We start from the raw sequence: 24,302 nt of genomic DNA, 5'->3' as shown, positions 1-24,302 counted from the left end.
ATCCTGAGATTCATCCTGAGAGCCCCGGTGTAGGGGTGAACTGGACCTATCGTGCTGTCCACGTACGTGCGTGTGTGTCTGCACGTGTGTGTTTGTTCTGTTCTGTGAATATGTGTGTGTGAGTGTGTGTGTGTGTGTGTGTGTGTGTGTGTGTGTGTGTGTGTGTGTGTGTGTGTGTGTGTGTGTTCATGACTTACTTTGCACAAGTACTTGTAGGTGTGTATGTGTGTGGAGGTGCGTGTGTGGCTCTGTGCGTTTTTTCACTCACGCATGTGCATGTGTGTGTGTGTGTGTGTGTGTGTTTGTATGGCCTACTTTTACACAAGTACATGTACAAGTTGGTGTGTGTGTGTGTGTGTGTGTGTGTGTTTGTGTGTGTGTGTGTGTGTGTGGAGGTGCGTGTGTGGCTCTGTGTTTTTTCACTCACGCATGTGCATGCGTGTGTGTGTGTGTGTGTTTGTATGGCCTACTTTTACACAAGTACATGTACATGTTGGTGTGTGTGTGTGTGTGTGTGTGTGTGTGTGTGTGTGTGTGTGTGTGTGTGTGTGTGTGTGTGTGTGTGTGTGTGTGTGCGTGCGTGCGTGTGTGTTTCTTTTCCAAAGTAAGACGACACAAGTTCTGCAGCACAAACAGCCGAGCGCTCACCTACGCAGCTTCATTCTGAAAAAAAACCCTTGTATTATAATAAAACCATTTAGGCCATTTTCGGGTGTGTGAGCGTACGAAAAGACAAAGCTGAAGATTAAATCACAGAGATTTCCATCTCTGGCTTGACTTTTGGTCTCCGGTACCTTCTCTATTAGCCATTTTGTTTGGACTTATTTACTTGAATCCACTGCTTACCCCCCCCCCCCCTCCTTTTTCTTTTTTTTTCGAAATATAACCAAGCTTTTCCCTATTTACAGACGCTGACATTAAGCTCGCCGGGGCCCCAGCCGGTCCTGTAAACATTCCCAACGTTATTATTTTCCTTTTGAGGCAGATTTATATCTAAATGTTAACAACACACTGGGGTAAATGTTTGGATGGGTCTGGAAGGTAAATGAGGACAGGGACTTAATGCATGTTTTCATCCACTAGAAGGAAATGAATTGGCTAAATATTTAGAATGCATCCTTATTCCAGCGGATGTCTGTCACCAGAGGGAATGACTTCCCTCTGGGAGGAGGTTTGGGATTTTTATCCCCTCCGTGAAAATATCTTATTTTGTTCTTGTCCCCCCCTCAAATGAGTTTGTTTTGCGGAGTATTTCTATTTGTTTGTGGCTGGGAAACGATAAACAGTCCGGTAAGTGTTGTTGATAGGACTTGGATTGAAACCTCTTAACACTTGGGGAGGGGCTGGAGAGAGAACTGGATTGGGCTTTAGCCAGGCACACACACGCACATGCACACACACACACACACACACACAGACACACACACACACACACGCACACACACACACACACACACACATACATACATACATGAAAAAACGAGATGCCTACTTTAGGCTGAGCTATCCAGCGTATTATTGGGAGTCACAACCTATTAAATCATTACAATATATGAGCTGCAACAATTCCGCCCTTAACGTGTGCTTGTGAGTAAGAGCGTGTGGTGTAAAGCGGAAAGACAACACCTACAGGCAGGTGTTGCCGGCTGGCGAAGCGGGTGACTGGGTGTTTCGTGCGCTTCGCACCGAGGGGGGAGTAAGGATGTTGAATGAGCTGACACGGCGAAGCTGACATCTCCAATGCCCGTCCCGGGGAGTCGTCCCAGGAGGAGGGAGGGAGGGAGGGGAGGGAGGGAGGGGGCAGGAAAGGAATGGCGAGCGAAGCAGGAATAACACAGCCTGTTACGACCCAGGCCCATGGGCACCCAGCGCCCGGTGCAGGCGTTAACAGGTCTCGCGGGTGTTTACACTCCATATATTGTTTCACACGGCAGCGAGTCGCAGTCCCCAGAATGCTTCGCCCCTCACCCCGTAGCCCTCACCTCCGCCGCGTCCGCTGTTTATTGTGGGAGGGAGGGAGGGCGGGCGCAGGTTTTTTTAATCGCTGTTGTTAACCCTGTGCGTTATTAGCCCCGCGGAAATGTCATCCAGGTCGAAAAAAAAAGAATAAAAATAAAATAAAAATAAAAATCCCACGCAGGCCCGGGAGCCCAGGCGGTGACTCAGTGGCGGCTATGCAGTCACCACGGTCACCAAAGAGAGAGAGAGAGAGAGGGAGCGAGAGAGGGAGAGAGAGAGAGAGTAGCGGTAAAAAAGGGATGAGATGATTTGATGACCTGTGCGGGAAATTGTCGAAAACTCCGGTGAAGAGAACTCCCCCGGCAAATGAGGGAGGTGCAGTTTTGAAGTCGCTTTGCAACAATTTGCTGTGACTGTTTGAAAGGAGGCGGCTGGGCGGGGGCCACCTTGTCACCGTTTGCACGTGAATAGGAAGGGCTCGACCACCCGGTGCTGCTCAAAATGGTCGATGCTAATGGCCACAATGCCGCTGACCCGGTGATGGTCCCCTATGCAATTAATATGCGAGTCGAGACGATGGTTGTGCCCGTGAGCGCTTGGCCGATCTGTGCACTCTTGCCTTGTTTTGCATGAAAATGAGACTTATGTGCCGAGCCAGACACCTCCTTCACACATCTTTAGCGGCTAAACTGACTCCGATTTGGGTCTACGTCAGTCGGGGCGGTCGCAAGTTGTTGTTCGCGTCGCTTCATGCGGTGTTTTTCCGACGGCTGCGCCACGAGAGCTTGCCCCATTAAAAAAATAAATCATGGAGATATTGCAAATCAAATCAAAATTGCAAAGCCGCACTAATTCACCGTATTTGTGTTTGTGTTCGTCGGAAGCAGTTCCGCTCTGAATGAGACGACTATGTACATTGTGATGAATGGTTTGACTCTCTTTTTTTTTGGGGGGGGCGATTTGGTTCTGGACTACCGGGTAAAATGAGCCGTTCGGCAACGGTATTGCGTTCAAAAACTTTGCGTTAAAGGAGCGAGGACGTCCTGTCAACGACGGACGAAAGTCAATCATTTTTAGAAGTGAAGTTCACTCCCTCGCCAGCTCTTTTGTAGGAGTGGCTCCCGACTCCCGAGTCTTTTAAAAGAGTGGTTCGCTTCGGACGAATCGTTTGTGAGTCTCGCATGGCGGCTAGTAGGCCATGACGGTGGTGTGGCTGGGATGCAGAGACACCAGGGGCTTAGCCACAAGCAGGCTCAAGCCATTTTGCCTCTCCAGGCAAAGTGTCGGCAGAGGGAGGGAAGTGACGGAGAGCGTGTCACCATCACACGCGGTGCTTGTTTCGCTCCATAAGGAAACGGAGTAAAATAAAATAACCTTCTAACTTCTAAAACAAAAACACGCTGTGCCGGCGCGGCTCGGGGCCTTTTTTAGATCGGGGGGCTGGATATTCATAAAACATTCGCGGGCTGAAGCCCCAGACGCCCCCGCTGACGACGCCACTGGGCCATAAAATTACGCGCGGTTCTGCTGGTTTCCGATGTTTTTTAGTGGTGGCCGGGACGGCGGCGTGCCATGGGATTATTTGATGCTTAAAAGTGTGCCATGGTGGAAAGATATTTGCCTCCATTTGCCTTAACGCGTGTTTGTGACCGTGTCTTAAGCGATCTTGGCTCTGGTTTCAGCAGGTGAGTGGGCCGAGCGAGAGCGAGCGCCGGGTTTAAGAAAACAGAGGGCACATTAGGCCGTCCAGGCAGAGGACACTGTTATTCTAACAAGGCTAATAGTCCGGGGGGAGGCCCGGCTGGCGGGCGGAGCGCCGCTAATGCAAGCTGCCGCTAAGTGGTCGGTGCTAATAGTGTTTTCCTGTCGCCCTAATGGAAAGAAACAAGGGTCACCCGCAGCATGGAGCAGAGCTCAGACCCTCTGTGTCTTCAACTGCCGCTCACGGGGAAAGTCTCCAGGAGCCAGTACAGTCACGACGAAACAGAACGTCTTGAACCGGTGGGGAAAAGAGGAGCAGACGGTTGAAATATCACGTGGTTGGTCACGTTATTTTCCCGGTTATTTCCTCCGAGTGGGGCGATAATCCACCAGCGGCACTTTTGGGGGAAGTTCTCACTTTCGTTGCCGTATATTGCATACTTTTCTCGGGTATCATAAGGTATATCAGGACATTTCTTGCCTAAATCTTGCCTTGTTTTCACAGTCACTTTTCATTTTGTGGAAATGCAACTGGACACAGCGGAAATCTCCACAACCAAAATCAAATGTCGAGCATTTGATTTGATTTTTTTCTATTATTATTATTATAGTACTTTTTTGGTGAGACAGAATATTTTTCACATTGATATAAGAGTTAATTCCGTGGCCAAGCTGCCGTGTTTAGAAATCATGTCATTCTCATTGTCGTTGGTGTAGTACAACTCTCCAGTACTTTCAAAAACACAACGCTCTTTACACGAGGATTCAACTCCTGCTTATTTTCAAGAACTTCACTGTGCCCATTAACAATACGTCAACAAATCTCAGACCGGAGATTGTACAGTTGGCCTAGTACGCGTATTTAGAGACCGACCAAATAAAAATGTCCATTCATAAGTGTCTTAATGTTTTATATAAATCAAGGCAGTGTAAAATCGGTCTTCTCTGAGAGCCACAGGTGGGATGTTGTATCGAGGCTCATAATCGGGGGAATGAAGTAAATAGTAAATAACTTTGTTAAACAATTAACAAACATTCCAGAATAAATTCAGTCAACTAATGAGAGCCACAGGCGGGTAAGTATCGAGGCTCATAATCGGGCTGAAAATTAAGGGTTAAAGGTTATACTTAATCGAAGTCTTCCTGCTTCACTGTTTATTTCAGAAGTTATTGTATAGGACTTAATATTTAATTTTTGGACGTGGCCTTTTATTTTTCGGTTGTTTTTCTGTTATTTTTAAGTTATATGTTGCTTATCATTAGGTTTAGTGGATATTGGCAGTTTCTTTTATTGAATATTGCATATTTTCCAAATTTTCCCATATATTGCCTTTTTTCTTTTTTCATATTTTTATGGTATTGTTCTATCGCTTTATTACTAATTTGCCTATTGTGCTGATGTTGAGGTTTGAAAACGACTGAGCCAGTTAAACAAGGCTGTCAAACAAGGCAGTGCCTGCATTGTGCCAAGTTGTAAAACATCACGCTGGCAGCCTCTTATTGATTACAGATACAGATCAATGAACACCCTGGCAATCTCCCACCAAGCCGCGCGGACGTTCCTTCAGCCATATTTTACCGCAGAGCGGAAGGATTTTGACTGTGGGATTATGAGCGATGACTTCCCCGTCAACGTGTTGTTTGAGCAGCAAAAACAAGCGAATCGTTGTATAAATAAAAAGTCACTTTTAATGGTTTGTTTTTCTTCTCATTCACACTCACAATCAAGCTTATAGTCTGATCACAAAGAGAGATGTTGGACATTCACCCCAAAACAAGTCACATAGGGTTAAGTTCAGACCATATTTTATATATATATATATATATATATATATATATATATATATATATATATATATATATATATATATATATATATATATATATATATATATATATATCTTTACAACAGGCTTGAATGGTGGGACGTGCACAGAGGAGTGTGCACACCAAGTCAAACACTGAACTCTTAACTTTTCTTTTTTTCTTTTTACTCAAACACGTTCTGTTTCTTGTACCCTGCTGTCAGTGTAAAAAAATCTTCTTTTTTTAAGGTAAAGACCACTTTTTAAGTTTTTGTTTTTTCAAAAATGTGCAAAATAAGACAGGTTGGGAATCCTTCAGCGCTTCAGTGTTAAAAGTCCAGGATCCTGGGGGGGGTGGGGGGGGGGGGGGGAGGCGCAAAGCGACAGAGCTCTGTCTTCATCTCAGTCCAGCCCTCAAGTTCTAAATACAGCTCCTTGCTGGTTTTTCGCCTTTCATCTTCAAGTAAAGTGCTCCTTTAGCCAAAAAATAAAAAATAAAATAAAATAAACAACCGCGCGAGACTGCTCTTGTCACTACTTTTTCACCATTGGGAAAAAAATAAAACGACAAACCAACCCCAAAGGTGAAGTCTTTCGTGTTCCAAAAAAAAAAAAAAAAAGAAAGAAAGAAAGAACGGAGAACCAGACGAGGGAGACGCAGTCTCGGCAGCCTTTCAGTTTCAGTTTTTGTTTCGGACCCGGAAGTCATACGAACTCCAGCTTCCCGTGGCCGCTGTACATCCCCCAGTGCACCAGCGACAGGATCTTGTCGCCGCCGCCCGCCGCCGGCTCGGCCTGCCGCATCTTGTCGCAGGTGAGGCAGCAGTTCTCGTGGCCCGTGACGGGCACCATGCACTCCAGGTCCAGCTTGGCCACGTGGCCCTTCTTGGTGTGGTGGCCGTGGAAGCTGTAATGGAGGCGCGATAGCATCTGCTGCCGCTGGTCCTGCAGCCGCTTGTTCTCGCTGCGGAGCATGCGCAGCGCCAGCATGATGAGCAGCACCAGGATCAGCCCGCCGGCGATGGGCACGGCGATCACCGCCGCCCGGAACCACACCTCCTTGGCCGAGGCCAGCTCCTGCACCCGGGTCACCAGGTTCCTGTTGCTGCTCTCCGGCTGGTACCGGCCGTGATCTAGAGAGCGAGAGAGCGAGAGAGAGAGAGAGAGAAAGAAGTAAGAAATGAGTCACCTTATCCCGACTCGTAGCCAGACATTAATTTGGGCTAATAAACTGGAGCCAGTTCTGGACGGGGTCATAACAAAAAAAAATAATAAAAAATAAAAGAGCTCCCCTTCTTCACTGAATCTCTATGTGGCCTTTCACAACTCAAAGAGCTGAGTATTTCTTTATTTTCTTTTTAGCCTAGTAGTCAAGGAATATTCACTCTGCGAGGCGCATTCCTTCTCGGTGGGAAAATGACATGGTGCATATGCAATAAAAAATAAAATATAAAAAAAAGACATGAACGTGAGGAAGAAAAACAAGAGCTTAAGGTTAAACTGTAAAGAAATGACATCTCTCTCTCCCTCTCCCCAGCAGCTCAACTGAAGACTGTTGAAAACCAAATAGTTGTTCTGTAAAACTAAACATCTCGGAAGTGTAAGGGACAGAGGGCTCTCTTGAGGTGTTTAAGGGGCCATGCTGTTCAATGTGCTGCAGTCGGGGAACATTGTCGACTGAAAGGGCCATAGAAATACACCCCCCCCCCCAAAAAAAAAAAAAAAAAAAAAAAATAACAGAGGGAAACCAACCCTCACGTTTCAACACGAAGAGTCGGATCGTTTCAGTCGCACTGCTTGTTTACTTCCTTCTCCCTGGGTCACATCTACCCCCTTTCTCCACTTCCACATTACATTTCACTGCATATATGTATGGAAGTATGTATATGTATGTGACAAATAAAAAAATCTTGAATCTTGAATCTTCCCCTTCTCACCTGTGGATTCCCTGGTGTGGGCCAGGTCGTGCAGCCCCCTGTAGTTGCACATGTCATCGTGGCAGCACTCCAGCGTCACGTGGGCGGCGGCGGCGACCAGGGCGTCCGCGCTCCCGGGGGAGGCCGCGCAGGCGTCGCCAGCGTCGGCCCCGGGGTCCAGGCACCCGTGCGTGAGCGGGGAGTTGGCGCTGAACGGGTCCAGGACCTTGGTGAAGCAGGCGTTCAGCTCCGACTTGCACATGTAGCCCGTGGCCACGCAGTGGGGGGCGTCGCAGTAACACCTGATTTCTCCTGGAGGCAGAAACACACGGGGGAGGGCGTTGCATTTTAGAGCCGTCAACTGAGCAGCAATCGGGCTTCATTGGCCCACAAATGCTTATACACTCATACAGTAAATGGTAAAATAATCAAATAAATCATAATACACTCAGTACGATCCCAATTCAACGACGCAGAAACCATTTCGATCACACGCGCTGCTTGATTCCTGCGTGGGTACACCTATATATTAACCCGGGTTAATGTGCAGGATCAGCTAACTCCCCTGATAAGACACTAGGTCCATTCAACAAATCCCCATTAAAAACAAAAAAGACCATAGGTTAGCGCTGATTCAGTAAGCAACCTTGTTTCCGTGGAGATGTGCTCCCTTTTTCTTGTCTTTATGATAAAAAACGGGGGGGAAACGTGCAGCTTATAATTAGTGGTTTGTTTGCCAAAGTCAATTTCTTTCAAACCCAAATGGAAACTCGTAAAGGGGGGGTTGGGGAGACTCCTCTTCCAGTTTTGCACGCAAGCTTTACTTGTGGTCAGACTGCATGGGGGTGGGTCACTGTGGAGCCCCCTGAAAACCTTTCATTACCGGGACACTTATTAGAGGAGATACGAGCTCTGAGAAACGACGATGCATCGGATTTTTAAGCGAAATACCCATGTGATCCAATGCATTACATGGGTTATAACGTGATCTGTTTGCGTTAGGAAAATATGCTTCATACAGTGCATCCTAATGCAGTGCACACACAACTAACCTGCACTATTGTCTATTTACTGCCGATTTTCTCCCATTTGGCAGCTATCCATGCAAAAAGCTGCACTGTGCAAAACATACAGACACACAAGGTGTATGGAAGCATTGGTATTTTTTATTTAAACACTCTCGTGGGTCCTGTTTTCGAGCCCCCAAAGTTGCAGATTAGGTTTCTCCGGGCACGTTAATCAGATCAGTGTTTTTTCTCTGTGAGTGATTCGAGCAGCAGAGACCGGTCAGGTCATTTGGAGAATATTTCATTAGGAAGGAGAGGCCCTTTGTGGACCAAGGGGCGAGGGGGTGGGGTGGGGGGCTGGGTTAAAGTTTTCTTTGTTTTTTGTATTTTATTTTTTAAAACCACCCGTGCATTGGAACTGTTTTATGATACAAGACTGTATGAAATAAGCAGCCAATGCACTCACTGCGGAGACACAGGGGCAGCAGGGTGAAGCCGCACCATAATACCCAAGACACGCATGTACCACGGTTTCGCTGCCTCTGAAGTTCAACAACGGTCACTTGCATCGCTTACTGGGGGCTTTTCTTTTCTTTTTCTCTATTTTTTCTCCCCTCCTACTAGAAAAATCGCGTAAACCCCGGTGTTGTGATGATTAAATCCGGTTTTTTTTGGGGGGGGGGGTTGGGGCAGAGCTGTCTGTACCTTTAGTCAGAAGAACAGCCATGGCACAGAGTTCCAGTTGCAGCCAAATAGAAATGAAACTCCAATGGCGATCCATTGACAACAAAGTCGAGGCTCAGCTCCTCGGTGTCCGGCAGCAGATCGAACTGAATGAAGAAAACAAAAACAAAAACCAAAAAAAAAAAAAAAAGAACGAAAAAAGAGGGTTCACATGGAGCTAGAAGGTCGGAAACATCGCGTCAAATCCTCCGGCGAGAGACCCAAAAAAAAGGACCCATTCCCCCGGCGTTACAAGTCCGGCATTACTGGCAGCGCGCCGCAAGACAAAACAAAAACAAAAACAAAAACAAAAACAAAAACAAAACACGGAGTCGCGGAAACGTCGGCGGCTCCCGATGGAGACGCGACAGGATTTATCTGCCTTTTCGACACCGGTCGCTTTCTTCCGCGGAAGCCCGGTGACTCGGACGCGTGTCGCTTTTGTAATTCCCGGAGAGGAGGAGGAGGAGGCGGAGGAGGAGGAGAACGCGGAGGCGGAGGAGAACGCGGAGGCGGAGGAGAGCGTCGGGGCCGGGGAGCGCGGACTGGAGCCCCGGCGGCCGGGACGCAGCGTCTTTAAGGTGAACGGCGAGCTGGCTGGCTGCGCCGTGACGTCACGTCGCCCCGCCCGCCCCCCCCCCCCGTTTTTTTTTCCCTGCGCGCTGATTGGCCGGAGCCGGGGCCCCGCCTCATCTCCATAACACCGGCGGCGCCCGTTCGCCGTCGCTCGGCTCCCATTGGCCGCGGCCGCTGTCACTCCGCCGGGATTGACGGCGGCGAGCGGCTCGACCCTTTTTCCGGGGATTCGGCTCCCGACGCGTCACTCGGGAGAAAGAGTCGTTGGATTATTATTATTATTATTATTATTATTTATTTTTATTTTTATTTATTTTTTTAAACTTGTGCGATTGCAAACGAGCACCACGTCGCCTCAGTGTAAGGCAGTCATCACGACATCACTTCAAGTGGCGTCACACCGCGTGGGTTGCCGTTTAATGAGTTTCTGCCGCACCAAATGATGGAGTCCTGGCAGAGAAAAATGTAAAAAGACAGAAACAACTAAATCAACCAATACATCATAATAATAATAATATTAATAATAATAATAATAATACTTGTCTACCATTGTACCTTTCTTCTGCCTAATTTAACGATGTTAAACGCGTCCTCTGACATGCGACGAGGATGAGCACCGGTCACCGATACAGCCGTTCTGAATCGCGACTGGAATTCCAACGGAAATCATTGTAATTCTGTCAAAATGATTTATTCAAGGGTAAGAATGCAAACTGCGGATCCCCCGGAAAGTCCCTCGGACCAGAACTCTCAAAGTTGTTCATTTTTCCAGATAAACGCAATCACACAAAAAAAAAAAAAAAAAAGGGGGAAAACAATTTACCCCCGTCAAAAACATGTATTTCGGTGGAATGTAAAGGTGTAAAACAGTCGCACCAAATAATAGGAACATTGTTTTCGCCTTGGGACTTTGGCGACTCGGCGATCGCGTTCGGTCGGACTCGCTCCCCGCGAAACGAATCGCGCGTTTCCACCCCCCCGCCCCCCGGGGGGCTCGGAGCCGGTGGAGCCGGGAGAGAGCGCGGCTGTCTGTCCGGGGCGGAGCAGGCGGGCGGTTGGAGAAATTAGCAAACCCAGAAAGGCTGCTGGCGCCACTGGGACGACGCAGACAGACACTGACACTCAGTCAGTTGCCCTCCAAAACAACCCCATGCAAAACACACGGCAGGCCGATCGATATCAGCCCCGACACCACCCCCGCCCGCCCGCCCGCCCCTGTAGCTCCGGTCCCGGTCCCGTGGAAGCTGGAAAACAGTGTTGTCTTTGTTGTTGTGATTAATCTATTTATCACGTAAAAAAAATAATAATAATAATAATAAAATCAAAGATATATAGGTTTAATAAACATAAAAGTAATCCACTTTCATCTGTCTGTGAAGACAGACACAGACCCTCATTCTGTGTGTGTGTGTGTGTGTGTGTGTGTGTGTGTGTGTGTGTGCGTGTGTGTGTGTGTCTGTGTGTGTGTGTGTGTGTGTGTGTGTAGGAAAAAAAAACAAAAAAAAAAAAAAAACGCCTTCCCTCGGGGGCCGCGGTCCCGGTTTGGGAACCCCTGTGTCAGCCGGCGGTGCTTTATAATTCACGTTTATGAACAAATAATTACAATACATAGAAAATAGATTAAAAAAAAAAATAGATAAAATAAAAATAAAGAAATAACAAAAATACATTTTAAAAATGGATTGGTCCCTCGGCATCGTTGTTTGCTTTCTAGAGCCGTGGCCTTTGAAAGCCGCTGCGCGCTGTGTGTTTAAGGGTTGGTCAAACAGGGGCTGGCGGCAGTGATGCTGTGTCCTGGAGGCAGTGATGGGACCCTTCAGGGGACGGAGGAATAACTACTGCAGCAATTATTGCAATTATCAGTAATTCCACTGAGGCGCCAGCCCAAGGCTGGTGTTACATCACCTGCTTTTAAACGATTATATATTTCATAAAGACCGTGGGATCAAACTTTGCTGGCCGTATTGGAAAATAGTTTTATTATTATTATTATTATTAATACGGGAGTTAATGGCTTGGAGACAATTTATCCAACTTTCAGGCCTCGCCGGCCTCCACGAGACCAGACACTGGGAGGTTAAAGGATTGAAATACTCTGTGTTGGATGTCACGACAGAGACATGTAAATAAGTGAGATATAATAAAGTAGTGATTTAAAAGAAAGAGCGTCTATCACTTCATCGGGGTGGGTGGTTTTTTTTTGTTTTTGGTTGAATACTGCCACCTAGTGGCAAAACGTGGGGGGGGGGGGAAACGTCTGCAAAAACTACTTTCCAATTGAGCTCTTGGGCCCTGAGAAGTCGAAATGCTTTTTTGTTTGTTTTTTTCTTAATATTGATACAAACCTTTATACACCTATATATAAAGGGTGGCCTGGTGTACATTTGCAGGGACCTTTGCAGCTGAAACAGATCCGACAGATATCTTTCTTGACGCCATTTCTCAGGCATGCTTAACACCTCCATTAATGACCTCGGCCTTAAGTGCCATTTAACGAGTCGAGCGCAGTGTGCCGCTGTGTGCCACTGTGTGCATTGTCACTCCCCGCTTGTGGGGTGGATCGAAGAGGCTAAAAAGACAACATGTAAGAAAACAACAATGTGTGTCTTCTCATGCTGGGAGGAAGAGCGTCAGCGAGTTCCCCCCAGCGGGGGCCCCTTGGCCGGGAACCCCGGGATCCTCTGAGGGAGATTACACCCCACCGCCCGTGTCTGTCTTTGCACATTAGGCAAGGAGCGTCGACGCCTGTAGGCGTCGGCCCGGGATAGAGACGAGCGGGGACTAAAAGGAGGGGAGACTGAGAAGAGCCAGACGTGTGTTAAGGGCTGTGATCAGAGCGCTGGTGTGGGTGAAGGGCAGACGAGAGTCTACGCTCAGTCTCCCCGTGTCGGGTCCTGCTAACCCGAAGAGCCTGCTTTGCCTAACAACACAACACAAAACAAACAAAAAAGAGGCCCCCCTGCTGTGGCAGCCGCTGCCACGGACGTGACAACGAGCAGGGGTGAGTGGAGGGGGGAAACAAACAATGGGTGGAGTTGGAGTCTCAAGTAGGATAAGAGAGCGTAGAGCAGGTTGCTGAAAAGGGCCACATAGGCCCACAGGTTGGGTGGGTTTAGGGTGTGTGTGTGTGTGTGTGTGTGTGTGGGGTCTGCTAAACCAGGAGTCGAGTCCAGGGGCAGACAGACTTCCTCTCACACCTCCACCCCTCCCCCCTCCGGCCGCTTTGATGTGAGCCGCGTCAGGGTGTAGACCCCAAAATAGGCGGGGGAGACAGACCGTCTCAGCCTTTCAGATAGCCGTGTTTAGGGCCTTCAGTTCTCTTCTAGAAGATCAGCGATACATCTCCCCAGACGAAAATAGCGAAGGTATGAGGTGAGAGTAAGACCCGAGTTTAGATTTGATGAATAATTGCTTTGAAATATAATGGAGCAGGGATAGACACGCTCCCCAAATTCGATTCACTCCTAGTACACATACTTTAAATTTGTATCTGAGGATAGTACTTTCCACCGCCGCCCGTCCAACTGGCCTTCCGTGTCCACAGCGGCCGACCTCCGCCCTCGGTGTCGAGGAAGTCTGATGCCAGCAGAGTCCATGTCCTCCTGTTTGCTTGTCATCACAAGAGGTGATGAAGTCATTTTCCCAAGGCAGTGTGAGCCAATGTGCAGCGGTCTGAGGAGGGCCGCGCATCTGCTGCCCCTTCAAGGTGGACGAAGGCGCAAGCAGACCCCGAAACCGAACGTCTAAAAGGATTGGTACGTTTCGGCAGGATCTGAGCCCGCGGAGGGTTTCCTTTTTAAATTGTAAGTTCGGAGAAAAAAAACAACCCACCGTTGATATATACAAACTGTTACGGGACTTAACTTGCCGACATTTGTTTAATTGGATGCAACCTTTTTCTGGTTAAAGTGCATCTTCAAAGTCCCATTTTTAGAATTCTTCCCTAAAAACGACTGGTCCAGGTTAAGGGTCACTGTTTTGTCGTCGCAACTGGGCGTAATCGAGCCTTGTTTCATCAAACAAGAAATCAACACGGGCCTCGACAAAACAAATATCCATCATAAAAGAACTTCCCAAACTAACCCTAACCAACCCTATCCCGTGAAAGAACCAAAGCACGACACTGCCTTGGGAGAGGCATGTTTCATTTATTTTATGTATAAACTTCAGGAAACAACGTACAAAGCAGCGACGTGGTCACCGTTACTGAAGGCGCGGTGCCGTTAAATTACGGGACACAAAAAGGAGGAATGGTGTGCGAGAAAGAAAGTACGTACCCTGGGCAAATCCTTTTTTTTTGTTGGTCCAACAGATTTGGGAAGAAAAAAAAAAAAACTGAAGATGTATAGTGAGTAAAAAGAGGGTGTGAGATTTAAAGACTTGCAACAGGGCAATAGCGCAGTAAGAATGAAATCCGACATGACACTCCAACGAAATAACAACCAGCGCTCGCTTTTGTTAAGCATGTTTATTACAATACATACATTTCACATTTGACCTTGTGACCTCTCATTGCCGACTTTAAAGTGTGCGCGGTTGGATGGTGGCGATGGGCGTCGTCCGCGTCGCCCTGCTGGCCCGAGGGAAATGACACCAAAAAAAAAAACAAAAACAAAAAAATTTTTAATTAAAAAAACAAAAAAAAAAACAAACAAAAAAAAAAACAACTCGCGGCTCACCCTCCTCGTAGCATCGACGCCGTCCGTCCTCCACGGGGTGCAAAGAAAAGTAGTAATGGTCAATGAGTATAGGTGGAGGCATACTTCAAAAAAAAAACAAAAAAAAAAAGACAAGAACAAGAGAAGAACAACTTGGGGTTCTTTCGGTGTTTCCGGCGCCAGCCCCCCTGAGGTCAGCTCTTTTTTTTTTCCCCCCTCTCCCCTCCCCCACCAGATTGGTCCAAACGCCATTGCGTCACGGCAGGGAACGGACTTCACCCTCCCTCATCCGGGGCGACCAGCTTTGCTTTCCCCGCCCTCCCCTTCCGGAGCCGCAACGTTCGGCGCATGATTCTGTAACACCGTCGGTGAATGACATGTGCATGAGTTTATTTATTCGTTTCTTCTTTACGTAAAGCAAAGCCGCCGCCCACTCCACCTGCTGTCGCGTCCATGATTCCTTCGCTGCCGCCGTCGTTTTGCTCTTGTCTTTTCCAGCGCCTCGCACCGGAGATTGGTGCCTGGGATTCTGCGCCCCCCCCCCAGGGGTACGAGATGGAGCATAAAGAAGTTATGTCCGTCTGGGGGGGGGGGGGGGTATTCTGGCGGGGTGGCGGCGTTCTCCGGCGGCCTCGCGCGCCTTTTTTGGTTCTCGTGTCTTTGAAAGTGTACCTCCACCTTTACAGCGTGTTGTGATACACCGGTTGTCACTGCAACTAACGAGGGGGGAGGGGTTTCTTTGCGGAGGCCCACTCGTTAAAACGTCACTCACTACAGCAACTGTACAAAGGAATGGACAAGCACGGCCGCCTCGTGTTGAGAAAGTAAAGTTGTCCGGGGGAAAACTGTCGTGTGTCTGTGGAGGGTGGGGGGGTTAGAAAATCAAATCAAAGTTTTAAAACGAAAACCGAAAAGTATACACTACTAGGAGGGTTTTAACACGCCAATTGTCACTGGCGGTCCCTCAAACTGGGCTGGCTCAAGAGCGGGGCTTTGCAGTGGGAATGGTTCAAAGCAGCACACTGGTTCTCTCTCCTTCTGTTCTGGTCTGGTCTGGTCTGGTCTGGTCCCCCCCCCCCCCCCCCCCCCCCCCCAAAAAAAAATCAATCAATCACACACTCCACCGCACCACCAGGCACTGTTATTTTCAGTTTGGGGGAAACGCAGGGCCACGGGAAGCCGCAGAAATAAAACCAGTGAACCATCGCCACCTGCCACGATGCACCCGGCGAGAAGGGAGCCGCTAACCATTACAATCCACCCCGAAAGGGGGGAAGGACGGGCAGAGAACTGAATCCGTTGCTTCGGGGGGGAGAGGGGGGGCAAAATGATTGACACAAGCCTTTTTTTATTTTTTTTGTAATTAATCTTTTTTGTTTTTTTTTAATGAACGGCCTCAAACTCCCACCGATTCTCTTCAGGTCGAACATGTGCGCACGGCGACGGTTCAGCGATCCGCTGACGGGTTAACATGGAGGCTAGCTAATGAACACAGCCACCGAGGCGTCGATTAGTCTGGATGTCAAAAGCTTCGATAGGCATGGCTTTCCATGGCTTCAATCTACAAAACATATTTACAACATAGATAACATCTACAAGAAATCTACAGATTTTTTATTTTTTTTTTATTTTTTATTTTTAACCCACCCTCCTCCCCCCCTCCCGATCAGGGTTTCTACAAAACAGTCTCGTAATGGAACCCTCCTCCCGCATCACCATCCTTCTCTCTCTCTCTCTCTACGAGACTCGCCCAGCCCGACGGCCCAAAGCCACATGGCTCCTGCATGTTAAGACTGGGGTGGGGGGGGGGGGGCAACAAGAACTCAACAATTGTTCTCTCTCCCGGCTTCCGACTATGTGCAATGGGTCTCCACCGCCACCAACCCCACCCCCCCCCCTCCCCCCAGCCTCCCAGCCTCCTTTCCCAGCTCACGGTAAGCCTCCGTCAGAAGTTCTCAGACCATAAAAGAATTCTGGTTCTTCAGCTTTTCAAGTTCTTTGATTTGTTGTCTCAGAAACAGTATCCTGCGGAAACCGAGAGAAAAGACAAATTAACCCACACGTCTTCAAATCCCAACGTCGGCTTTTAACTGGTTGTTTTTTTATTTTTATTTTTTGGGGTACCTTTGCTCGCGCAACGTCGCCTGGATTTCACACACTCTGACCAGGGAACGGAGGTTTTTGAGTTCAGTGCAGTTCTCGGACATGCAGATGCTCCCCATGGTGTGGGCCTCCTCCCGTAGCCTCGATGCCTTTGGGGAGGAAAAGAACCACAAGTCAGAAAATCAAAAGCATTTCATGAAAGAGGTGATCGCGCGCGCACACACACGCACACACAGTCCAGGGTGGGCTGAGGTTGTCGGTGCAATGCGTGTGTGTTTGAGTGCGTGTGTGTGTTTGAGTGCGTGTGTGTGTGGGGAGGGGGGGGTGGCTGATAGTCTCTGCAGCTCTTCATTACGTAAACAGTGTTTACGTTGGCCACTGAGAAACCCAAAGGGATGTTTAGATAGAGGCCTGTAGCGTCTAACACTTAAGCCATTAGCTTGAGACGCGCGCGCGCACACACACACACACACACACACACACACACACACACACACACACACACACACACACACACACACACACACACACACACACACACACACACACACACACACACACACACACACACACACACACACACACACACACACACCTGTTTCTCCGCGTGGTCGGCAGGCCAGCCCTGCACGTGCCTGATAAGGTTCTCGTTGAAGTGGGCGGCAAGCGTGGGGGTCAGGGAGCAGGAGGTGCGGGAGGACGAGGGTCCGGGGGGAGCGGAGGCCGGGCTGGGGGTGTTGGTGCTGCTACTGTTGCTGTTGGTGGGGGCGACGTGGTTGGGACCGGGTGAGGGACTCCTCTGACTTCTGCAGGGAAAGAAACAACCAAAACAAAACAAAGTACATCAAGCCCCTTTCCCCACATGCAATCCGTAACATTGCCGGATAAAAAATAAAAATAAAAATAAAACATCTGGCAAAGGCAGGAGGTAGTCATTCCCACATAGATGACATTACAGATACAGTACGTAATGCTCGTGCCAGACGTGTCTTAAGAGACCAGGCAACAAAATCATGGCGGGAAAGCAAAGCCCTTGTGGCCGATGTAACTGTCATGAAGACATGTCTAGAGTCTGAGTTGCATTTTAAGAAGACGACGAATAATACAATTTAAACATAAGAAACCTGTCTCTGTAGAGACTGGACATTTTTCCGTGTCTCGTCTTTGTAGGCAAGCTCCATGGTTTGGATCTGGCTCGCCATTTTTCAGAATGTTATTTTTTCTCTTTGTGAAAACATTTTAATTTATTAAATATTTGTACGAAATAAATATTTATAAAAACCCACTATTTGTGCTTTATTTGGATTCGGCTCCACCCCTATTTTATGGAAATCTGACGCATTCTCGCACACTTCTATTCACAGTCGTTTAAATTCATTTTCACCTACGTAAATGATACGTGGTTGAGAGCAGGGCTGAATGATTTGGGAAAATAATCAAATTTCAATATTTTTGGACCAATATTGCAATTTAGTATGCAATTAAAAAAAAGTTCCTTATCTTCTGTCTTATTGACTAAACACAAGCAATACATCATCCTATAGCAGTGGCCAAATTTTCACAGCTCAGGAGCAACATAAAATATTTTTGCAAGAGCCATATCTCTGAAACATCCCTTTCCTCTTTCAAATCATTATACATTTTAAAATAAGGCTACTAGTCATTTCTTAAGGAACGTAAGCATGATCCTATAATTGCAATTTAAAATAATTATCATGTTTCTATTACCATTACAACCACAAGTGTATTATGTATTAAAAAAAATTGCCAGTGGAAACAAGGTGAGCCATTAACAGATCATTGATCACTACCAGGAAACAGATGTCTATAGATGCACTCTCTCTTGATTGATGTGTCTAAATGGAAATTCAGTTTTGAATACTACAGACAATGTCTCAGACAATTTACTGAAGTACTCTTTAAATATTGTTTTATAAAAATTTAGACAACACTCTGAAGAGCCGCAACAAGTCATAAAAGTATAACCGCTTTAGATCGTGTAACATAAAAAAAATATATACATATCGAACACTTTTTAAAATCCCAGCCTTTGTGATTTGAAAATTGCCTTCTATCACATTGTGATGTCGGCTTGAATTTGATTATTGTTTCAGCCCTATATGAGAGTGGGAAAATTGAACGACTGTTATAGAACATCGACACCGGCTCCTTTTCCCAAATTACGCCAATACGGAAAACATTCCCAGAAGATTTACGGCTTTCAGTGCAAGTCGAAAAGGAGCTTTACGGTTTTTTTTTCCAGGAGTAAAATCAGACAATTGCAATGAATGTGTCCCTTAAGAACATGCTGAGCAGGGATCACTAGATGGAGTCCCGTTTGCGTCTATATAACTTTAATTCTGTTTATTGTGCCTATTTAAACATTTTTAAGTTAATTCCGGCTCAATACAAGATTTCCCAAAGTTAAATATATACATGAGTCAATGTTTGTAAGAGCATTCATGTAACTATTTGGAAGAGTAAACATTTATGGACAAGTAAAATATTTCAATATTCGCCAGCAGATGGCACCATAACACCACACTGTGGACAACAGCTGACTTGCCACTACTCACTCATCTTCTGCGGTAGTCAGAAAATGGAAAATGACTCAAGTAATTTAGGCTGTGGCACGTTTATTCTCAAATTTCCACCTTGTTTCCTCAACTAGAGCTTGAAAATGTCTTTTCAGGCAGAGATGACACATTTTATCTTTCAATATGAAATAGTCTGACAGCAGGGGGATGCGATTGTTGCACTTCACATGAAAATTCTATAATACCAGAGAACCCGAGTACGAAGATATACCAAATACAGAGCAAAAATAATTCAAGATACTCGTGAAATTAACAGATTCTAACTTGTCAGGCCGTGATTTCTCTGCGACTCCCAAAAGTGGAACGAGAGGGACATGCAAGAGAAGAGATTTAACAATCCAGGTAGACACACAAAAATACTATTTATTTGCACGAGCATTATAATTTTTTTTTGTTTGTTTTCCCCCCCAGCACTTTTGCTTTCATGGTCAGGAAGGGGTGTCCTATAACATTCATACAATCAATGGGGATGTATTGAAATAGAAATTTGACTTTGGGCCTTTATTTTGGGCCCCTCGTGTCAGGTCACTCAAAAGGACAACATATGCAGCCACAGCTGCACGGATGAGTCCGCATCGTACAATCCACAGTTCCCAGAAATATGAACCCTCTAATGTATATTAATTACATAATAGATAAGAACAGGATACCTCAGAAGCTCTATAGCTCAACACATTCTAGTGCAATCGAATGAAGCACAGACACAAGAAAGCGCTCCACATGCAGATTCCCTAATTCTCAACTTCAAATGTGATTCAAAAATGATCTAAATCGGTTTCAGAATCTCATGCAAAACCACCACATGTTAATGTCTTTGTGACAGGAAGACATCAAGATTCTGCTCCTGGCATTCAAAGCACTTCAGTCCTGCTCATACACATCCAAGAACCTCTTATGGAGTTATGAGCAAAATGGAACACCAATGCAGAATCACTTAAAAGCCAAACTGATAATCTGGTGGTAACTTTCATTCATTTTGGTTCCAAGTGGCATTTGAGTGAAAGACTTATACCGATCAGCCACAACATTAAAAACACCTGCCTAATATTGAGTAGGTCCCCCTCATGCCACCAAAACAGCTCTGAAGGTGTCCTGTGGCATCTGGCACTCAGACTTTAGCAGCAGATCCTGTAAGTGATTGTGGCCTCCGCTCGCTAACAGGTTTTTGGAGATGGCAGTGCACAGAGCAGCAGCCAGAAACACTCAACATACCTATTTTACTTTTCTTCTCTAGGTTTTTAATTGATATTTTTTATTAAATTCGGCTTCCATAAATACTTGTTATTTCCGCCATTAATTCTCGCATGTGTTTTCGTGTGATCCCCTGTTGTCGATCAGCCACGTAGTGACGGCAAGATTCCCGATTACCAGCCAGGAAGTTGTGTTGTGTGAACAGTACATCTGATGGCTTTGGAAGTCGTGTAGTGTGCCCATGGCCTAAGTCGTGAGATGGGGCCCCTATGCATCAGGCTTGTTGTTCCAGCACATCCCACAGCTTACGGCTGAACGATTAATCGAATCCAAACCGACATCGCAATTTAATAGAGTGCAATTTCCAAATCGCAAAGGGTGCCATTTAAAAAAAACTAAAGAATTAGGGGAAGGATCTGCCTTCCACTCCAAAATGCACATGTCAGCGATGTGCGAGCCAGCGATGGGCTGCCCACAATCGATGTGCCAGAACATTGTTTTTATTCTACGTCTCCTTATGGAACAATCCGCGTGTAAGGGCGACACTTTCTCTGTGACTCTCTGACCACCCCTGCCTATAGCTATTGTTTTAACCGAACCTCTGCGCTGCCCCTCGTTGAGACCTGGTGCCCCGCCCGGGGCTGCGGTGCACTGTGCGGGCTGCTGGCAGAGCCCGGAACACCTGTAGAGTCTGGACAGAGCCTCTTCTAAACTGCACCATTTTTTTATTTTACCTTTTTTTAAATTGAATGTGCATAGAGCTGTCCCCGAGCACACGGAGCGGCGCTCCGTGTATGTGGACGTATGCGCGCAACATTTTTATAAAATATAACTTTCAGCAGAAACACTGCATATTTTTTTCCCCGATTGTTAATTTGCAGATTTGAACAATCACAAGACTGGAGGTAAAATCAATCAGTCAATGTTCCACTGTGATTGAAAAGTTATCTTTTTACAATTCAATCGTTAGATATGTTCTTCATATCAATTCATGCATCAATCATCATCTAATTTCACGCTAACACATAGGCCTGGTCTACAGGAAAGACCAGTTTATATGTTGACTGTATCCAATGTTGTGCTGGTCATACTATAGCATGATTTATTGCTTGTGTTTATTGAATAATACAGAATATAACATAAAAAAAATCATACTTAATCTCAATATTGATCTATATATAATTAATAAAAAATAATAAATAAATAAACAAACAAACAAACAGTCGCAATTCGATTATTTTCCCCAAATTGTTCAGCCCTAGGACAGATGCTCGATCAGATTTAGATATGGGGAATTTGGAGGCCAAACCTCGAACCTTGAACTCTTTGTCATGATCTTCAAACCTTTGTGTGGCAGGGCGCATTATCCTGCTGGCAGAGGCCACTGCCATCAGGGAATACTAATGTCATGAAGGAGTGTACTTGGTCTACAAGAAAGCTTAGGTTGGTGGTACATGTCAAAGTAACATCTACATCAATACACCACATGATATAAAATAAAATGTGATCAATCAGACCAGGCCACCTTCTTCCATTGCTTCATGGTCCATTTCTGAAGCTCACACGCCCATTGTAGACGCTTTCAGCGGTGGACAGGGGTCAGCATGGACACTCTGACTGGTCTGTGGCTACGCAGCCCCACACACATCAAGCTGTGATGCACTGTGTGTTCTGACACTTTTCTATCATAGCAGCATGAACTTTTTCAGCAATTTGTGCTACAGTAGCTCTTCTGTGGGATCGATCAGACAGGCTAGACTTTACTCCCCACGCACATCAATGAGCCATGGGCACCCATGACCCTGTTGCGGGTTCACCGGTTGTCCTTCCATAGACCCTTTTGGTAGGTACTAACCACTGCATACCGGGAATACCCCACAAGATCTGCCGTTTTGGGGATGCTCTGACCCAGTCATCTAACCATCATAATTTGTGTGAACAGGGTGGGTGTCTGATAAGGTTTTTATAGTTTTTATTTTTAATTGAAAGCACATTGCGTTTCCCGGTTTTAAATAATTTATAAACACAGCCATCCATTTAGTAATAGCTTCTGCAGACACATTGGTCATTGCCAACGCATTCTTTTCGCCTCTATGCTCTACTTTTATTCCATCTCACAACATGCTGATAATGAATATGGCCATAGCCACTCTAGATCTTACAAAAACTGCATGGATGAAATCCATATTGAGTATTTAAATGAAGTATTGAATGAGCCCTTTTAAAAATAAAATCCATTAGTAAGCCACATGCGACCATACATTAATCTGAAACATAGGATGCGAGGACCTACCCTTGGCGCTGGAGGGTGCGCGGGGAGGCAGCAGTGGTATCGTGACCGTGTTGCTTGTCAGAGGGAAGGGGCTGCTGTGGCGTGGGCTGGGGGACTGATGCCTGCTTCATTGCCGGCGTGCTCACCTTCAAGACAAACACAAACCATGAGGAAAACCTGATAGATTCAGAAGAGTCTTGATCAACGGGGAAGCAATCGCACTTTTGAATGGGAGATGACGGGGGGCGTGGTGAGGAGGGGCTTCAGGGGGCCGGCGTTGGTCTGGGGCGTGCTGATCCTGGGTGAAACGTAGGACCGGGGCGACGAGGCGTCCGACGTTAATGACATGGGCGACTGGTTCGACTGCTGAGCTGCTGAGACATGCAAACAGAAAACAAAATGAAAATCTCCAACAACTAAAATCACCAGCCATGAGCCACTCCTATGGAGCAGCTGGAGAGAAAAGCCTAACCGCAAAGAACCAGCAAACAGCTTTTGGATGGCAGATGAGATAAATATTTGAGTTTTTGCAATTTCCCCTTGAGGAAAATAAACGGCAAATGACAAATACATTTTCCCGCAAAGCAATGGCTACACACAAACAAACTGAACGGTGTCGTCTCCAGCCGATTGGTGGACCTTGTTTACCTTGGCTGGAGAGCTGAGCAGCTTGAGAGAGGAGAGTAGTGATATTGAACGCCGACGGTCCCGCAGTGAGGATCTTGTGGAGCATCGACTGTAATGAAGCTTGTGTGACAGCGGCTGTGAGAACTAAGGAGGAGAAGAACAGGGGCTGCGGTTAATTCCTACGCTGTCAAAATAGTCTCGAGTCACAATGTTTTCAAAGTTTGATGAACTGTGAAAATTTGAGTTTGATGTGCTAGAACTTCGGCACATAAAAAGTTTTGGTTCAGACCAGGGGTGGGGAAAAGAAATAGATACAGCATAATTAAAGATGCACCGATCGATCGGCCGGTGACCGGAATCGATCAGTGTTGGATATATCAGATTCTGTGCCGGTCAAATTCAAGGTGGAGGTACACTTAAAAAGACGTGAACTCACAAAATGTAGTTTATTGACAGTCTATAGAAAAGTTAGAAAAATATATAACAAAACAATGCTCTGATTTTTGCGGCTCCGGAAAAAACGAGACAGCGGGTACAGACAGTAACTTCACAGCCAGGCACACACACCCTGACATGTCTTCAGTGTGGAATTTCTTCACTGTGAGTGAAGACAAAAAACTTGCAATTTGTAATATTTGTAAAGCCAAAATAAGCCGTGGAGGAACAACCATGAAAACGTTCGGAACAACAAACTTCAGACATTTAAAACACCACCATCCTGCTGAACATGCCCAATTTGAAAAAGCTAGCAAAGGCAAAGCGGCTAAAGCTAACGAGAGCACAGGGCCAGCCGCAAGCCAGCAGCCTCCGCTATCTTTCACTGGTTTCAGCAATGAAAAGACCAAGAAACAAGAGAAATCATGGAATTCATGGCATTGGATGACCAGCCATTTTCTGTAGTCGAGGATAAAGGTTTCAGAAATTTGATAAAATAACCTGAGCCCAAGATACAGAATACCAAGTAGGCGTTACTTCCCAAGCGTCGCATTACCAGAATTGTTTAATTGCATGTCACACACACACACACTGATTCCAATCTAATGTAAGCTTGATGTCAATGTTGAGCCTGACTGCTCAGTGGGTGGACGAACAATTCCAGCAACACCAAGTCCTTCTACACTGTGAAGAGATCCCAGGATCCCACACTGCTGCCAATCTGACAACAAC

At 46.5% G+C, this 24,302-nt stretch overlaps 2 protein-coding genes across 4 annotated transcripts in view; both read right to left on the bottom strand.

Annotated features, from left to right (window-relative positions):
• Positions 1-5,530: 5,530 nt before the first annotated feature.
• bambia (BMP and activin membrane-bound inhibitor homolog a) lies at positions 5,531-9,600 on the bottom strand. Its single transcript, XM_080020709.1, has 3 exons — positions 9,094-9,600; positions 7,403-7,693; positions 5,531-6,598 (listed from the first exon to the last, which is right to left on the bottom strand). The coding sequence occupies exons 1-3, from the start codon at positions 9,167-9,169 to the stop codon at positions 6,171-6,173; spliced, it is 795 nt and encodes a 264-aa protein (XP_079876835.1). The 5' UTR covers positions 9,170-9,600; the 3' UTR covers positions 5,531-6,170.
• Positions 9,601-15,471: 5,871 nt separating this feature from the next.
• Positions 15,472-24,302, bottom strand: part of waca (WW domain containing adaptor with coiled-coil a) — a 29,201-nt gene continuing 20,370 nt past the window's right edge. For 2 of the 3 annotated variants that reach the window (XM_080020295.1, XM_080020297.1), the window contains exons 8-13: positions 23,157-23,279; positions 22,731-22,882; positions 22,530-22,654; positions 17,044-17,254; positions 16,470-16,597; positions 15,472-16,370 (exon numbers count right to left, since the gene is read on the bottom strand). In XM_080020295.1, coding sequence (XP_079876421.1) covers positions 16,301-16,370; positions 16,470-16,597; positions 17,044-17,254; positions 22,530-22,654; positions 22,731-22,882; positions 23,157-23,279 — 809 coding nt within the window. In that variant the 3' untranslated portion in view covers positions 15,472-16,300. The remainder of the gene's footprint in view (positions 16,371-16,469; positions 16,598-17,043; positions 17,255-22,529; positions 22,655-22,730; positions 22,883-23,156; positions 23,280-24,302) is intronic. The other variant, XM_080020296.1, reaches the window with a different exon arrangement.

Source organism: Zeus faber (genome assembly GCF_960531495.2).
Source record: "Zeus faber genome assembly, chromosome: 19".
Classification (NCBI taxonomy): Eukaryota; Metazoa; Chordata; class Actinopteri; order Zeiformes; family Zeidae; genus Zeus; species Zeus faber.
The sequence above is the reverse complement of the archived record's forward strand: the minus strand, read 5'-3'. Positions and strand labels throughout refer to the sequence as shown.